Here is a 16835-nt window from a genome sequence, read left to right on the forward strand (position 1 = left end):
GGCTAGACAAGGGTGCCGAAGGGCAGAAAAGGAAAAGAGTAGCTAGCACTTTAATTAAAGACGACGAAGATCAACTAAAAAATAAGAAAGAAAAGTTTGAACTGAAGGTAGTTACTCCAAGAAAAAGAAAAGTTGCATCTCCAAAGCCTGCATCTCCAAAGCCTGCATCTCCAGAACCAGAGAGATTGGTCCAAGATGAGGAAGTTCCTGCGACACCTTCTGCTGTCGAAGTAGAAGAAATTCTGAAGGTAATGACTGAATCTTTGCCTGTCAAGCTAAGTCCGCTGGCACCGGAACTGACAAAGTTTTTTCAGAAGGACAAAAAAGCTTCGGCAGCAGAAAGTCCTGCAAAGCCGAAAAAACGCAGAATTATCCAAGTGACAGATGTGATTCATCAGACGCCGCCACCGGTATCGGCGTCAAAAATTGTTATTGCCGAGACTGCCGAAGCCGAAGCCGCCGCAGCCGAAGCTACCAGGGCTAAAACCACTGAAATTGCAACTGCCGGAGCCGAAGTTACTGGAGCCGAAGCCGCCGAAACTACCGGAGCCGAAGCTACCAGAGCCGAAGCCGAGGCCACCGAAGATTCAAACCTGGAAACCACACTGGAAGTTATTGACAATATTCTTCTGAAAATGGCTGAAGAAGAAGCTGCTGTGGCTACGGTGAACACGGCTACTGAAAAGGGAAAAGAGCAGGTTGAAGACATTTTGGAGGAAGAAAATTTTAACTTTCAAGATTTACTTGGACAAGATTTAACAAGTGCTGAAAAAGAAGAGCTGAAGAAATATGCCATATCCTGCGGATATAAACCAGGGTCTATGCTATTTGGTGGGGTCAACGAAGGGAAGCTAAGATGCCTTCGGAATCGCACCGAAGCCAAAGTTGTTAGGACCTTCTCCAAAAGCGTTGGCCTACCGAAGATAGAAGCTGACCTTTGCAGGTACCAGCGACAACATATCGCCGGTAGCCTGCTCTATGCTAATTTTAAGGTAAAAAATATTATTATTTTATTATTATTATTATTTTTATGTCGCTTTCTGACGAAGGTTGTTTTGGCAGAGTATACTGTTAAGTAAAGTGCTAAAAATGCAACAAGATCTTGAAGATGAGAAGAATAAAGCTATCATCAAGGATTTAGAAGAAAAAGTTGAAAATTACGAAGTTGTTCTGAAGAAGAAAGACTTCACCATTCAAGACCTTGAAATCATGGCTAAAGAACACGAAGGTGTCTTAGAAAAGAAAGACTTTATTATTCAGTCTATGGAAGGCTCCTTGGTTGAAGTCCAAGCCGAAAATGACAGTTTAAAGAATGAATTACTCAAAAAGTCAGAAAAATATGAGCAAGAAAAGGAGAAGCTTGAAGCAAGTCTCAAGACTGAGGTCGAGAAAAATTCAAATTTGCAAAAATCATTGAAGGATCTCCAAGAGAAATGCCTAAATTTCGGCAGCCGATGCGTGCAGCGGCTGAAGGACGTATTTCACTCTATCGGAGCCAGTTCTGAAAAATTTTCACCTTCAGCCGAAAACCTGCCCAGCACCTTGGAACATATTGAAGGCGAGGTTGATGCTCTTGACGAAGTTATTGGCTTGCCGAATTCTGCGCCCTGGTAGCTTCTCGAGGCACAGCTACCGCTTTTCTGAAGGCTGGCTGTACACACGGAAAGATTGTGAATAGGCCAAACTTCAGCTTGTCAGCAGCAGATTTGGTTGATATCCCAAGCTTAGCCCGAAGCATCGGAAATAGATTTATGACCCAAATTTGGGTAAATGGCGGGCGAAAAATGGCTGGTGACGAAGCTCGAAGCCACCTTAAGCCAGTGAGAAACTTATATTTGTTACTTTTACCTTCTCCTTGACATTTGCACCTTTCTTATTCTGTTCTTTAATATGTGCGGGATGACGAAGCTGAAGTATGACGAAGTTGAAATATGACGAAGCTGAAGTATGACGGCCTGAAGCTTAATAGTTGCTATAATAGACTTTCCTGTAAAAAATTCTAGAGAGATTTTTGTAATATAATTGTGGAAAAAACTTATGTAAATTTGTACATACCTTGCAATGTATCTTGTCTCCTTTACCCGTGTACAATCTGCTTTGTTGTGGACAAAACTTCTCCTTTGAGCCGAAGGCGAAAAACACCTTCCCTTCTTTTCGTACACAACGAAGCATGAAAATTTCCTTTTTCTTCGAAGTTTTTCCTCATTGCCGAAGCATCTGTCTTTTTTGTGTGGTATGATGATGATGATTCTATATGTGTCTAAATGAATGTTTATGAATGCAAATGACATGATGTAATGTATCGTGCAAATGAATATCGGAATACATATTCAAAAACCATAATCATAGCCCTTCATCCCCTTGGGAATGATTCAAATCTTTTTGCCGTTTACTTTTCGGCTTCACCGTTTACTTTTCGGTGTATCAGCGTTGACTTTTCACTGTAAGCCTCCCTTAGGAGCTTCTTCGCTTTTTACTTTCAGCGGAATCAGCGTTTATTTTTCGCTGTAAGCCTCCCTTAGGAGCTTCTTCGCCTTTTACTTTCAGCGGAATCAGCGTTTATTTTTCGCTGTAAGCTCTGCATTCCCTTAGGAACGACTTTTGAGCTTCTCCCTGTTCTCTTTTCTTTTTTCCTTTGCGTTTACATTTACATTTTTGGGGGGATATCACTCTTATAGAGTTGAAATGAGGAAAAGAAAAATTACATGTTGTGGCCCCATTAAAAACCTTTCTCCCCCTTTGGAAAGGAAAAGGGTGCCACAAAAAATAATAGAAAAAATTACATCAAGCTAAACATAATATTGCCGAAGCTCATCCGCATTCCATGATCTAGGAATGTCGTTGCCGTCCATATCCTTCAATCTGTAGGAACCGGGTCTTGACGAAGACACTACCAAAAAAGGTCCTTCCCACTTTAGCTGTAATTTGCCCACTGTCTCAGGGTTGGCTACTCTTCGAAGCACCAAGTGTCCTGGTTCAATGTTCTTCAACCTAACTTTTCTGTCACGCCATTTTATTGTTTCAGCTTGATATTTGTTGATGTTTTCCACAGCTTGAAGCCTGATCCCTTCTATAGCATCTTTTTCCACAGAATAATCAGCTTCATCTTCGCCTTCTGCCGAAGCTACTGTTCTTATTGATTCTGTTTTGGCTTCTTCTAGGGTTATTGCTTCGTCACCAAACAATAGTTTAAATGGCGTAAAGCCTGTTGATCTTGACATTGTTGTGTTATGGCTCCACACCACTTTGATTAATTCGTCTGGCCACTTTCCCCTGGGCTGATTGAAGATTAACTTCATTATTCCTGTCATTATGATCCCATTAGCTCTTTCAACAAGTCCATTTGACTCCGGATGTCGAACTGATGCGAAATGGATCTTCGTGCCAATTTGATCGCAAAATTCTCTGAAAGCTTCAGGATCAAACTGTGTCCCATTATCCACAGTAATGGCCTTCGGCACTCCGAAGCGACAAACAATATTTTGCCAGAAAAACTTTTGAATAGTAACCGAAGTTATTATTGCTAAAGGCTTTGCCTCAATCCACTTAGAAAAATATTCCACAGCCACTACAACATATCTTAAGTTCCCCTGTGCTGGTGGTAATGGACCTAGCAAATCAAGGCCCCACCTTTGCAACGGCCAAGTGGGTTGTATTAATTGAGTTAAAGACGAAGGTTGTTTTTGATCTCTTGCACATTTCTAACAACCTTCGCACTTTTGAACTAAATCCGCTGCATCCGAAGCTGCTTTTGGCCAATAAAATCCTTGACGAAAAACTTTTCCGAGCAAAGGCCTAGATCCAATGTGAGATCCACACGGGCCTGCGTGTATTTCCTTCATCAATTATATGCCTTCGGCTCTGGATAAACACTTGAGTAACGGGGAACAGACCCCCGCTTGTATAATTCCCCTTCTATTATGACATATGGTCGAGCTCTTGCTTCTATCCTCCTGTTATAAGCTTCGTCATCTGAAAGAAAATTACCCTGAAGGAAAGAAATGATCTCAGTTCTCCAATCTTCACTATAGACAGGGGATATGTTGAGGACTGCTCTTTCAAGAAGCTCGACCGAAGGTGCTTTTATTGTTTCGAAAAATACTTCCGAAGGTAAGGGCAACCCCTGTGCTGCTGACTTGGCTAATAGATCAGCATATTCATTTTCTCCACGAGGAATATTTTTAACAGAGAATCCTTCGAAGGAAGCCTCAATCCTTCGGACTGTATCTAAATATTTTTCAAGCTTCGGATCTCTTGCTTTGTAGCTCTTGTCAATATGACCAGAAATAACTTGGGAATCAGTTTTAAGAATAGCCCTTCTGATTCCCATTGCCTTTAACTTCCAAAGACCCAAGAGTAGAGCTTCGTACTCAGCAATATTGTTTGTGCAACTGAAATCAAGTCTTGTCGCATAACAAGTTTTAACTTTGGAAGGTGAAACCAACACAGCAGCTGCTCCTGCTCCGAAGGTTCCCCAAGACCCATCACAAAAGACTGTCCATACTTTGGCATCTTTATTCGTTTCTTCCTCTTGAGCCCCTGGCGTCCAGTCAGCAATGAAGTCTGTCAACGCTTGGGATTGAATCGAAGACCTATGCACATAATCAATACAAAATTCATTGAGCTCTGCAGTCCATTTTCCAATCCTTCCAGTAGCTTCTCGATTTCTCATAATATCCTTCAACGGTTGTTAAGAAGGAACAATTATATTGTAAGCTTGAAAATAATGTCGAAGCTTCCTGGAGGCCATCAAAACAGCATATAGTACCTTCTCCAATTCTGTATAGTTTTTCTTTGATAAACTAAGAACTTCGAATACAAAGTATATTGGGGCCTGCTTTTTGATTTGGCCTTCAAGCTTCTCCTGGACAAGTGCTGCACTTACCGCTGAGTGCGAAGCTGCCACATATAACAACAAAGGAGCCCCTGGCGCTGGTGGAGTTAGTGTTGTTAGATCCATCAAATATTGCTTCAGCTCTTCGAAGGCTCTCTGCTGGACTGGTCCCCATTGAAAAACTTCGGCTGACTTCAGCACTTCGAAAAATGGTAAATTTCTCTCTGCTGATCTAGATATGAATCTGTTAAGAGATGCCAGTCTTCCTGTCAATCTTTGAGCCCCCTTCTTTGTACTTGGTGGTTCCATTCGAAGGATAGCTTCGATTTTGTTTGGATTAGCCTCAATTCCTTTTGTTGAGACTAGACAGCCAAGAAATTTCCCTTTCTTCACTCTGAAGACACATTTTTCTGGGTTCAACTTTAAACTAGCCTGTCTAAAATTAGCGAAGGTCTCCTGCAGATCAGCAATGTGTTTATCTTGCTTCGTGCTTTTTACAATGATATCATCAACATAAGTTAGCACATTTCTGCCTATCTGGGAATGAAGAACCTTCGCTGTCATTCTGCTGAAGCTTCCTCCAGCATTCTTAAGCCCCTCAGGCATCCGAAGGTAACAATATGTTCCACTAGGGGTTATGAAGCTGGTTTTCGGTTCATCCTCCTTCTTCATCCAAATTTGGTGATAGCCTGAATAACAATCCAGCAGACTCATAAGCTCTGATGAAGCTGCTGCATCAACTAGGGAATCTATCCTTGGCAATGGAAACTCGTCCTTCGGACAGGCCTTATTGAGATCAGTAAAATCAATACACATCCTCCATTTACCATTGGCCTTCTTTACCATAACAGTGTTAGCCAGCCATTCTGGGTATTTTACCTCTCTGACAACTCCGGCACTGAGGAGTCTTTTCACTTCATTCCGAGCACCTTCGGCCTTGTCATCAGACATCTTCTGAAGCCTCTGCTTTCTGGGTCTGAAGGATGGATCCACATTGAGCGAGTGCTCAATAACATCCCTGTTAACTCCGCAAAGATCATTAGCTGACCAAGCAAAAAATTCTTTGTTGTTGAACAAAAACCTTATCAAGGTTTTCTCCTGTTCTTCGGACAGTTGAGATCCCAAGAGCACCTTCTACTCTGCTATATCCTCACACAAGAGCATGGGCTTCGGCTGATCGGCCGAAGCAGCTTTTTCCCTTCTGAACTTGTATTGCTCACAAGCTTCAGCTCCATCTGTGTTATGGATTGCTTTTGAGTCTGTCCAATTTCCTTCAGCCCTTCTGGCAGCTTCCTGACTTCCATGAATAGCAATAGGCCCTTGGTCCGAAGGTATCTTCATGCAAAGATAAGCTGGATGAAGAATTGCTTCGAAGGCATTGAGAGTACCACGACCAATGATTGCATTGTAAGGGTATTCCATGTCAACAATATCAAATACAACTTGTTCAGTTCTTGTGTTGTTAATGAATCTGAAGGTTATTGGCATTGTGATTTTTCCAAGTGCTACGATCTGCCTTCCTCCGAAGCCACAAAGGGGATGTGTGGCATCATGGATTTTGTCTTCGGGCTCTTGCATCTGTCTTAAGGCCTTAGCAAATATGATATCAGCTGCCCTGCCTGTATCAACCAAAACATTATGGACCAGGAATCCTTTGATCACACAAGAGATAACCATAGCATCGTTGTGTGGGTAATCCTTGAGTTGAAGATCCTCTTGAGAGAAGGTAATTGGAATGTGAGACCATCTTGACTTGATGAAGGGTCCTTGCACCCCGACATGTTGTACCCTTCTCTGTGCCTCCTTCTTCTGCTTCTTGTTGGCTGGCTCTGAGCATGAACCGCCTGTTATCGGGAGTACCAGCTTCGGAGCCGAAGCAGCTCCAGCTTGATTGTTGAACGAAGCCATCAGCTCAAAAAAGTGGAAGTGAGTTCACCAGAGGTGGGCGCCAATGTTGAGGACTTGTTCTCAAATGCTATGAATTAAGAACAAGGCAACATAAAATGTTAAATATCAATGCCCTTCGTCCGCCGAAGCATTATCTCCACAAGGATTTAATGAACTTCGGACGAAGGTCACGAGCATAATATTACGAAGGTTTCACCTTCGTAATTAGACTTATAAAGATAATACAAAGTAATGTAAAACGTGAAACATTAAAGATAAATATATTGGAAATAAATGACATCATTCACATATCTTATTATATGAATCTAAGATGTTTCAATATAACGTTTAGGTACATTTATACCTTTGCCTTGACAAACAATAATTCCCAAGTGATGCGGTTGCAATTACAGGAATGCGTGAACAGTAAAGGAATATTGTTCACTATTTATAGGCACAGGACACAGCCTGTGAGGAATTACAATCATGCCCCTCATAAAAGTTTACAACATTGACTCAGACCCTTATGGACTAAAAGGTCATTCTATCTCTAAGTCGGTTTGGTCCCTCATCTTCGGACATGTTGTAATACCAAAGCTTCATGAATGATACATTCGTCATTACGTTCAAGCAGCTTCAGCCGAAGCTGTTTCCTTTCCGCAGGACCTTCGGCGACGAAGCATGGTCCCAACAGACCTTCACTGTTGAAACACTAAAACTGACCCGACGAAGGAAGAAGAGTAGAAAATCATACCTTAAAATTTGAGTAAAATAAGTTGTCTGTGATATGTTGTCTCCTATAATTGTTGATGTCTTTTTCTAGCTTCGGGGATCCGATACTCTTTGACAGCATACTCACAATTTTTGCCCCAGCACGATCACAAATGCATCCCAAGATCTCTTCATCTACAACGCCAAAGAGAACAGATCTAGGTTGGTAGCCGCCAGACACAACAAATTCTTTTAATTCAGATATATGATCTTTGGAAAGTTGTTGGCCCCTTAGGTGCCATAAGTCGAAGATTTTATCTTCCGAAGAGGCTTCTTCAGTCCTTTTTCCCTTTGACACTGAAGTCTCAGGAGCAATCGTCCCCTCGGTATTCTTCTCAGGCGCTTTGTTGGCAATAAGTCTATCAATTTCTAATAAAGTTGTTCCAAGGGGACCACCACTGCTTTCAGCTTGTTGAGGCCCTTCGTTAGCCACATAGGGTGCAATCTTATTTTTAATTGCCCGTGGCGGGGTATCAAGAACAACCCTCATCACATTCATCATACGGCGCTTCTTCTGGGCATTCCCCCCACCGGGTGCCGAAGGCCCTTTCTCTGCCTCTACTTTGGCAGTTTCCCTAGCATCTTTCTTCTGTGGCTATAATAAGCTTGTTAGCTCTGATCCTAGAGGACTTAGCATTGTGAAAGGCAAGGGTTCAGTCATTACCTCTAAAATTTCTATCACGCCAATAGAAGTTTCCGAAGGGGTCTCTGCAGAATGCTTTGGTGGAGAAGATCTTTCTTCTTCTTCATGGCTCGATGATATAATCTTTCTTTTCTTAGATGCTGAAGGTTCTGGTGTCAACTTCGGTTTCTTTGTTAACCTTTTCTTCTTGTCCTTCTCGATAGATCTTTGCACTTGTCTTTTCAGAATACTCACAACCCTTTTCTTTTCACTCCCCCGGCCTCTTCGTCAAGTCCATCATAGTCGGGATACTCGAAGCCAAGAGCATCCATCAATCGATTTAGCCTTTGTTTCTCTCGTGTGTCGAAGACAGCGCTCATTAGCTGGTCCTCTTTCTTAGTATAATTTCCAAGGATTTCATTGCACATTGTCTCAATGACCTCCAACCATTCGGCACAAGGGCCACTGAAGGTGTTCTGAAATTTAAAGCGATACGGAAGTCTAACAAGCTCAAATTTCTTTCCTTCTTCTTTCTTTTTCTGCATTCCCCATCCACCTGATGTGGGAAAAGTTTTGTATGCCAAGTATTCTTGAACCAGGTCCCGAGTACTGATATGCTCGGCCACAACCCTGAATTCTACTTCTGCTAGTTAGCATGGGGAGCCGAGTTGCATGTCGCATAATGGCCTCGTCATGCCGAAGTTCAGTTTCAGGGGACTCAACACCATACTCATAAGCTTCTCCCTTCTCTTTTCATCAGCTTCGACATAAAACCATTCACTTGTCCAGTCGGTGGGCCACTTGGTATCCAATCCCAAGGGCCTTCGTATCCTTTTGGTTTGCAAAATTGTAACATCCGAAGATCTTGTGCAGACCATTTGCCATCGCCTTGGTTTGGTAATGGAGTTCATGAACCATGCAAAATCCTTCAGCATTGACACTTCTTCCCTAGCTTCAGAGAGCCCATATGTACACGCTAAGCCTAAATATAGCATTTGGAGTCAGTTGATGAAGATAGATTTCAAAGTTCTTCAAAACTTCACCAATCATGTCATACAGATGGAACCGAAGCCTCGCTTTGGAGAAGCTCTTAAAAACAATAACTTCATCATCTCTTGGCTCTGGAACTACTTCGTCTCCGGTGAACTTTATCAACTCATCATCATTTTTTTCCAAAATATCCAAGCTTCTTCATTAGAATTAAATCTTCTGCCTTTACAGTGGATTTTCCAAATTCAATATGGTTAGGCTTGCTCAAACTCAAGATGCCATCATCCCCTTCATCATCACTAGCAGCTTCGACAATAGTATGTTCAGCTTCGGCAATAACGTCATCCTTCTCGGGAATAGAGTCTTCTCACTCTTGGACAACCAACCTAGAACGTCTCATTACTTCTGAGATTGGGGCTGTCTCAGTTGCCTCAGTCTCTTCACCTTCGTTTGTTAGCCTAGCAGTAGACCTGATCCTAGCCATTTCAGTTCTTAAGATGAAGCTATATTTCAACTAACTTCACGATTGTTCGAAGGTCTCACGGCAAGTGCACAGATGACAAAAAGCTTCGGCTTCAGTAAAAAAATTTCAACAACACAACATTGCAATAGCAATGAATGTTGTGGTAACTTCTCACCAACTCATCTATTTATATAGCCCTGCAGGTGAACAAGGCGAACAGTCGTATCGCTCATACTGACTGATCGGTGGGCCGGCATAGGTCGAATCTTTTTAATCGTTTTTAATAACAAGCTCAGGGAAGGTGTTTTTCAGACCTTTAGCATTCAGAAGCCTTCATGTTTTTTGTGGATCGAGCTTGTTATGAAAAAATGACCTAGCACCATGAAGGGGCTACTGTTTGGGGTCGCCTTCTCTGCCGAAGGTCCTCAGGAAGAAGGAATTTCCTACAACCAAAAGGGTTGAACGCCGAAGCTGCAACAAATATGTGTAAAATGCTGAAGGTTCATAGCTTCGGCCCAAGACGGTTACGAAGTTCAAGCACGATGTTGAGCCAAAGAGTAAAAGACCCTTTAATCCATGATGTTTGTATTAGGATAATGTATACATATTAGGGTCATAAATGTACTTTTGCTTGGGTTGCATCCTTTGCCTATAAGTAGACGAACAGTACCCTCGTACTGTTCACGCTGGATCGAGGTTATATTCTCACTTTCACCTTCGAGCAAGCCGAAGGTACAAATGTAATGTATATTATGTATCACTTGTCAACATATGATATAGATCTCAATGTTATTTAACATTTCTTATGATATAAATAATAATTATCATGATGTTACATTTGCAACTACATTTTTGTATTTGTAAATGATGAAGACGCGTTCTTCATAACATTCGTTCGAGAACCATCATGCCCGAAAGGGTATGATGCTTCGAAGGACGAAGGTCATTTACATTTAACAATTGTGTTGCCTTGTTTTATGATTCAATATTTAAAAACAAGAGACCAGCATCTAGCACTTCTCAAGTTAGTTCATGCCCCTTTGGTCCCTGTTTTAGTACCTCATTGACCTCTAGATGCTTATGGTCTTGACCAATTGAACGCTACCGCCGTATAGTCCTGGGAACGATGTGTTGTCGCTTGGGAACGTCGTCGTGGACACCCCTCCCATTGACCGGCTCATCCATGCTTTCTCCGCCCAAATTTTGGCGTACACCGTTATCCTATTGAGACATTGGTCCCTTCCAAGTCGATTAATTAAACTCTACAAGCTTATGTAGCTCGGGCTCCGCCACTGTCATGGGCAGATAGCCATTAGGGTCGGGCCATTCGATTTAACTTAAGAGAATTGCTCGGGTAGCCTCAAGGATGAATCTCGTGTACTTATTACCGTCGTGGAGAGTCACCGACGACGAGTGTGCACGATTCTGACCAGGTGTTCGACCGGCGCACGATCAGGGACTTGAAACCGTGAAGAAATAGAAACATAAGGACTTAAGTGAAATTGTTAGTGACACCATGAACAGTATTGTGGATTCTTCACTAGATATTTGAACGGCCAGGGGTCTTTGCGCAAAGTTGTGTGCGCGGGCGCAGACACGGGCGTGTTTCCCCTGTCCGTGGGCCAGCTAGGGCTGGATTCAGCCCAACCCTATTCATTATTTTCCTTTTTCTTTTTCCTGATAGCTTGTAAAATCCATCAAAAATTGTAGAAAATGATAAAAACATGGATCCAATTTTATTAGACTCCTAAAATTAGGTAGTATTTAATAAAAACAAATTCCAAGTTTTTTATTTTAAACCATAAAATTATGTAGCATTCAAAGTTACTTAAGGGGGACCTTTGAGAATTTTAGAAATAGTTTAATAATCCCAAAAATCGTAGAACTTTTTGGATGGACTTAAAATGTTTTGAACGTTGAGTAAAGTTTGAACTTATTTGGACAATGTTTGACTAATAAACCAATAATAAGCCTAAATAATTAAACCCTTTAATACCTAGGGAGTCTAAGAGTAGTTTTGCAAGTAGAACATGCAAATCATCACTTTGCTACAATGTGGCAACCTAAAAAGATTAGTTGAACTAATCCTAAAAGATTATCTAGCTATAAGTCTTGATGGTTAATAGGCTTCGTGAAGGAAAGTTGTATTCAAGACACAACTTACTATTTTCGTGTTATATATTTGCATATCCATGACATAGCATAAGCATTTATATATATGTATTGTTGTGTATAGAACATGAAGAAGAATCTATAGTAGAAGAAGAAGTTGCTCCTCCGACTGAGAGTCCTCCCGTGGAGAACAACTTTTACTTTGACATCTGTTGTGAGGAAGCAGATACTCCTACAACACAAGGCAAGCCCCAGTGCATTCACCTTTCATTGTATATTGAAGCTTTATCAATTTTGAATGTTGCATTAGGTAATAAGAATTGTGTGATAAACTATTGATGCATTTACTTCCTTGAGAAATTGAATAATGTGGCAGAACCTCCAAGTTATTGGGCCCACATGCACGTGCCCTTGTCTCAAAGACCTCAGACGGCTATGCATGTGCACCAGATAACTTAACAGGATCCGTCCGAGTGTCCTAAGGACCCCAGATAAACCACTTACAACCAGGATCGCAAGATTAAGTAAACACAAATCACACACCAACATTTGCAGCGGAATTTCTTTATTACAAAAAGTTACAAGTTACAACAAATTTACATTATATTTATCGGAGTGGTTACAAAAGTGATTCAAATAAATGTACTTTGAAATGTCATAAATTATTTATAATTTTGAAATATATGCTAGCTCAATGACAATCCTCAATAAGAAGTATAGAAGAGCTACTTTAACCTATAAGAAGGTCGTGCCCAGCGGCGCTTAACACCATCCACAGCAGCACAAATCTAGTACCTGCAACAACATGGGTTTGAAAACCCTGAGTACGAAGTATACTTTCGCAAGTCTTGCCCGACTAAGGAAAAGAACTCTCAAGGGTATGATGGTTAAATAGGAATCAAGGAAAGGCTTTAGCAAGAATCAACTCAGATACTTTTGCAGAAATAGCTTACTAAAGTGAGTCCTTACTTTCAATATTTTAACGCCAGATTAAATATTAATAGACTCTGGTTGCATCTAGTCTAATTTCACCATCTCATCAATACAGCATCATTTTTATTCATAATGTTTACATCTTGACCTAGGTTGCAGGTCAGAGATCAAGTATCCACTGTCCGGGGATATAACAGCGATCCGAATCGATTTACTCAGCTGAGGATCTCTAACCACATGACATATGTTTCTCGTAAATCTTGCATATGTCTACCATTCCCATGGATCCTCCACTGCATGAACAGGTCTGCGCCACCCGAGAGCACACCACCCCTTTTAGGTGGTCCTTTGCCAGGAGGGTACGTGCCACTCTCGCCATCTCTCCACTCCCAGTGCGCGATTGTCTTTTCATGTATGGAATAGCCGGGTTCAAGCTTACCCTGTCCCATATCTAGGGCATGTGGCCAGTTAAGATAGTCCTTGATCATACAGGCCTACATACGCATCCAATCCTTAATTAACCTAGGTGGAGCATCACCTGTTCCTAGCCCAAGTCTCGAGTTAAGTACTTCCACCCTTAGGATTGTTTTCTGTTCCTAAGGATGAAAAGAGCATTATAGGTAACTTTGCAGTAAGATCCCACCATGCTCCCAATGAAAATATTCTTGCGGGTAGAAGCCATCCTTCCTCAAGATAACCCCTGAGCTAGGCATTATTGCAAAAGACAACCTCTATCCACAAGATCTAAGCAGGGCTAAGCATTTTTGTAAACAATATTTTGATACTTCGAAAGAAGTATCTATAATAGGAATGGATATCAAGGTAGTCGATGCATCAAATAGTTTCCAAGCAATTCCTATAAACTTAATGCACATTTCACTAGACTTAAGCGTATAAAAGTCTTTTTAAAATACAAGGAAGGTGTAAATGCACCGGGGCTTGCCTGGAATAACACTAGGTTAGTGTTTGTTAGACGACGACCACTTGATGATCATCCTTGTCCTAGCACTTGTCAGGTCATCCATCTTTAGGTTCGTCCATCAGCATCACTTTGCAAAGAAGCCCACGCTTAACAGCATCTTGTGGTCGGCTCATCTCTAGTCCTCTGCATCACGTGGTCCACTAGGGTACCTAATGAGATGCACGATGCATATGAATGAATATAAACAGGAATAGCACACGACTAATTATTGCTACACCGAAGAGGATTAAATACTTAGCGGCGAGGTATATAATAACACTTAAAAGCAATTACCAGATGCCAAGATATTACTATGTACAACGTCCACGCTATTTTAACTTAATCGAATCTGAGGATAGAGATTGTTGGGGACTTGTTCTCAAATGCTTCGAATTAAGAACAAGGCAACATAGAATGTTAAATAATAATGCCCTTCGTCCGCTGAAGCATTATTTCCCCAAGGAATTAATGAACTTCGGACGAAGACCACGGACATAATACCACGAAGATCTTACCTTCGTGGTCAGGCATACAATAATGCGAAATAAAATATAAAATACTAAACATTAAAAGAAAGTCTATTAAAAACAAATTACATTATTCATATATTTCACAATATGAACTTAAATGTCAAAACATAATATTTAGGTACATTTATACCTTCGTCTTTAGTAGAGAATAATTCCGGCGTAATGCGTTGACGATTACCAAATTGCGTGAACAGTGCCGGGGTACTGTTCACCTATTTATAGGCACAGGGTGCAACCTGTGTAAAATTACATTTATGTCCTTTACAATTCGACTACAATAATGACACAAAACATCATGGGTCTTTAAGTCAATCCATCTTTAAGTCGGTTCGGCCCTTCGTCTTGAGATCTGTCATTGTGCCGAAGCTCAATAGGTAATAGCTTCGGCGCTTGCTCCTGAGAGGATCTTCCGAAGGTGTTCTCTTTCTTTAGGATCTTCGGCTACGAAGCATACCCCCAACAGAGACCATTAATTCTAATATTTCGGCTAATAGGAATAACAAAAATGCGCGCCAATATTAAATTCAGCTTGAATCCACTATATCGATTAACAAATACTAATTTGGCCTTTTCGTCGATCACATGTTAAATATCGCATTAATTTGGTTCTTCGTCAGCTTACTTCAACTAAACCCGCAAATCACTTCGAGGAGCCTACGCCAACGAACAATCAAATCGTCGCCACAAACAATAACCATATCACTGTGCACACTAAGACATTTCTTCGTACGACAAATATAACTACAGCATGTAAGCTTACAACGGGATAATCATCGCGACCAACCTAGGTAGCCAATCCATCTAATGACTCAGCTAACAGTAATAATACATCAGCTTACCGCATCACAGTGCGACTTGGTATTAACAAAAGCGACAACGTTCACTGTTTCCCCCAAATCGGCGAACACCTATTGAGCGTCACACGAAATCACACTATCTTTACTAGCTAGCTTCTTTCACTAATCACACCACTATGATTTACGTGTACGTCACCAGCCCACATGGACAGCGCAAGCATACCAAACTGATGAGAAATATTAAAACGAAGAGCGAGAGCAACGATAGCTCGCCAATAATTTAATCTGTCTCGAAGGCCATGAACACAACCATGGTTTCCGATTCCTCCATTACTTCAAGCACGTGGTGAGCACCACGCGAACTTCACTGCCTTCTCCATCCACATCGAGAATTTTCCGGTTGCGTACTGATTTGTTTCCTTCTACGCCTAATCTTCTCGGATTTTTGGCGTGAACACAAGTTGGAGACGTCATGTAGGAGCCAGCATCGAGGCAAGGCGACGGATCGACGACAAGCACCAAAGAGGGATAGGCGATGTTGTTGGAGACCCGGAGAGGCGACGAACGACGATGTCGACGTGTCGGCACCACAATTTCCATTCGATGCAGACGATGGCATGATGACTCATTTGGGCTTTTTGTCGAGCACTAGTGCAGGGCGCCGAGATGGAGCAGACGCTCGACCACAAACGAAAAGGCGACACGCTAGCTGTGAAGGCTGAGCAGGGAACCTAGGTTCGACGACGAGCAGGGAGACATACCAAAACCCCGGGCGCGACGACGACCAGCACCAGAGTTCACGGTGAGGAGACCCGCTCCTGGGAGCCGAGCACGAGAGGCAAAGGAAAGCCTGGGCGCGACCATGGCAGGGAGATGGGGATGATAAGCTGGGCGACCGGCGTCGATGGGACGAGTACCAGGGAGACCAGCGCCGACGAGATTGATGGCAAGGCGGGCGGATCGGTGTTGTTCCAGTGGAGACGGTGGCCACCAACTAAAGAGCGCGCAAGAGGCCAAGGCGGAGCCGGAAAGGCGCGACGAACCGAGCTCTATGGCGACGTGGCATGGAGACAACGACGCAGTGGAGCTGTGGCAGATGACAAGCTCGACGGCGGGACTCACGTAGGGGTGAGCGACGCCGGGAGATGCACAAGAGGGAGCTAGAGACCAAGCTAGGGCCGGGCGCGAGTTGAAGTCGAGCTCGGCCGGAACTAGGTCCAGGGCGGGCGCCATGGCCAAGAGCTGAGGACAGACAGCGACACACACCAGTGTTGAAGACGCGTGAGGATTCGATGTCTAGTGCAGGAGCATTGGGCGCCTAGGCGTGATGAAGGGAGGACGCTAGCAACGTGCTGGCAGCTCGGCAACTAGGAGACGGTTGGGCTAGGCCACCGGCAAGCGCATTATCGATGACGATGACCAAGGCAGGGTTCACTGGCGCGACAAGCACGTGCAGGGGGCAACGGCAAGCGGTTGGGAGACGGCAGCGCGGTTCGGGCAAGGTCGCATGAGCACTGGACAAGGAGAACGATGGGCTCGACGGCGCCCATGGCCAGAGTGAGCTGGAGACTATCGACGGGTACATAAGGGACCTAGGAAGGGAAGCGAGCACCAGAGATGCGTGGTGGCGCTCGCAGAGCTTGCCGGTGGGGGAGAAGACGATGAGGGCGACCTCGACGTCGCAGAGCAGGGAGAACTCGAAGGCCTTCTTGAAGATCCCCGAGCAGCGCTTGGAGAAGCGCACTTGCCAGCCCACCCGGTCCTCGATCTGCCGCAGTTCCACGCGGCCGCGGCATGTCATGGCCGACCCGGCAGGAGCAGAGGTGAGGACGCCATGGGAGAGGCAGAGAGTCGGCTGGGGGAGGGATGAGGGAGGGGATGTCGGCTCCAAGGGCGCTGGGGAGGGGCGACCGACTGAAGGAGATGGAGGCTAGG

At 43.2% G+C, this 16835-nt stretch overlaps 1 protein-coding gene across 1 annotated transcript; it reads right to left on the bottom strand.

The window, feature by feature from the left end:
• Nucleotides 1-14870: 14870 nt before the first annotated feature.
• On the bottom strand, nucleotides 14871-16835 carry LOC118476907 (MADS-box protein J2-like). The gene has a single exon (XM_035967274.1). The coding sequence runs from the start codon at nucleotides 16699-16701 to the stop codon at nucleotides 16219-16221; it is 483 nt and encodes a 160-aa protein (XP_035823167.1). The 5' UTR covers nucleotides 16702-16835; the 3' UTR covers nucleotides 14871-16218.

The sequence above is a fragment of the Zea mays genome, chromosome 4 (assembly GCF_902167145.1).
Source record: "Zea mays cultivar B73 chromosome 4, Zm-B73-REFERENCE-NAM-5.0, whole genome shotgun sequence".
NCBI classification, from domain to species: Eukaryota; Viridiplantae; Streptophyta; class Magnoliopsida; order Poales; family Poaceae; genus Zea; species Zea mays.

Excerpts from the sequence above, each read along its gene's own strand:
- LOC118476907 (XM_035967274.1), bottom strand. The coding sequence starts at position 16,701 with ATGACATGCCGCGGCCGCGTGGAACTGCGGCAGATCGAGGACCGGGTG.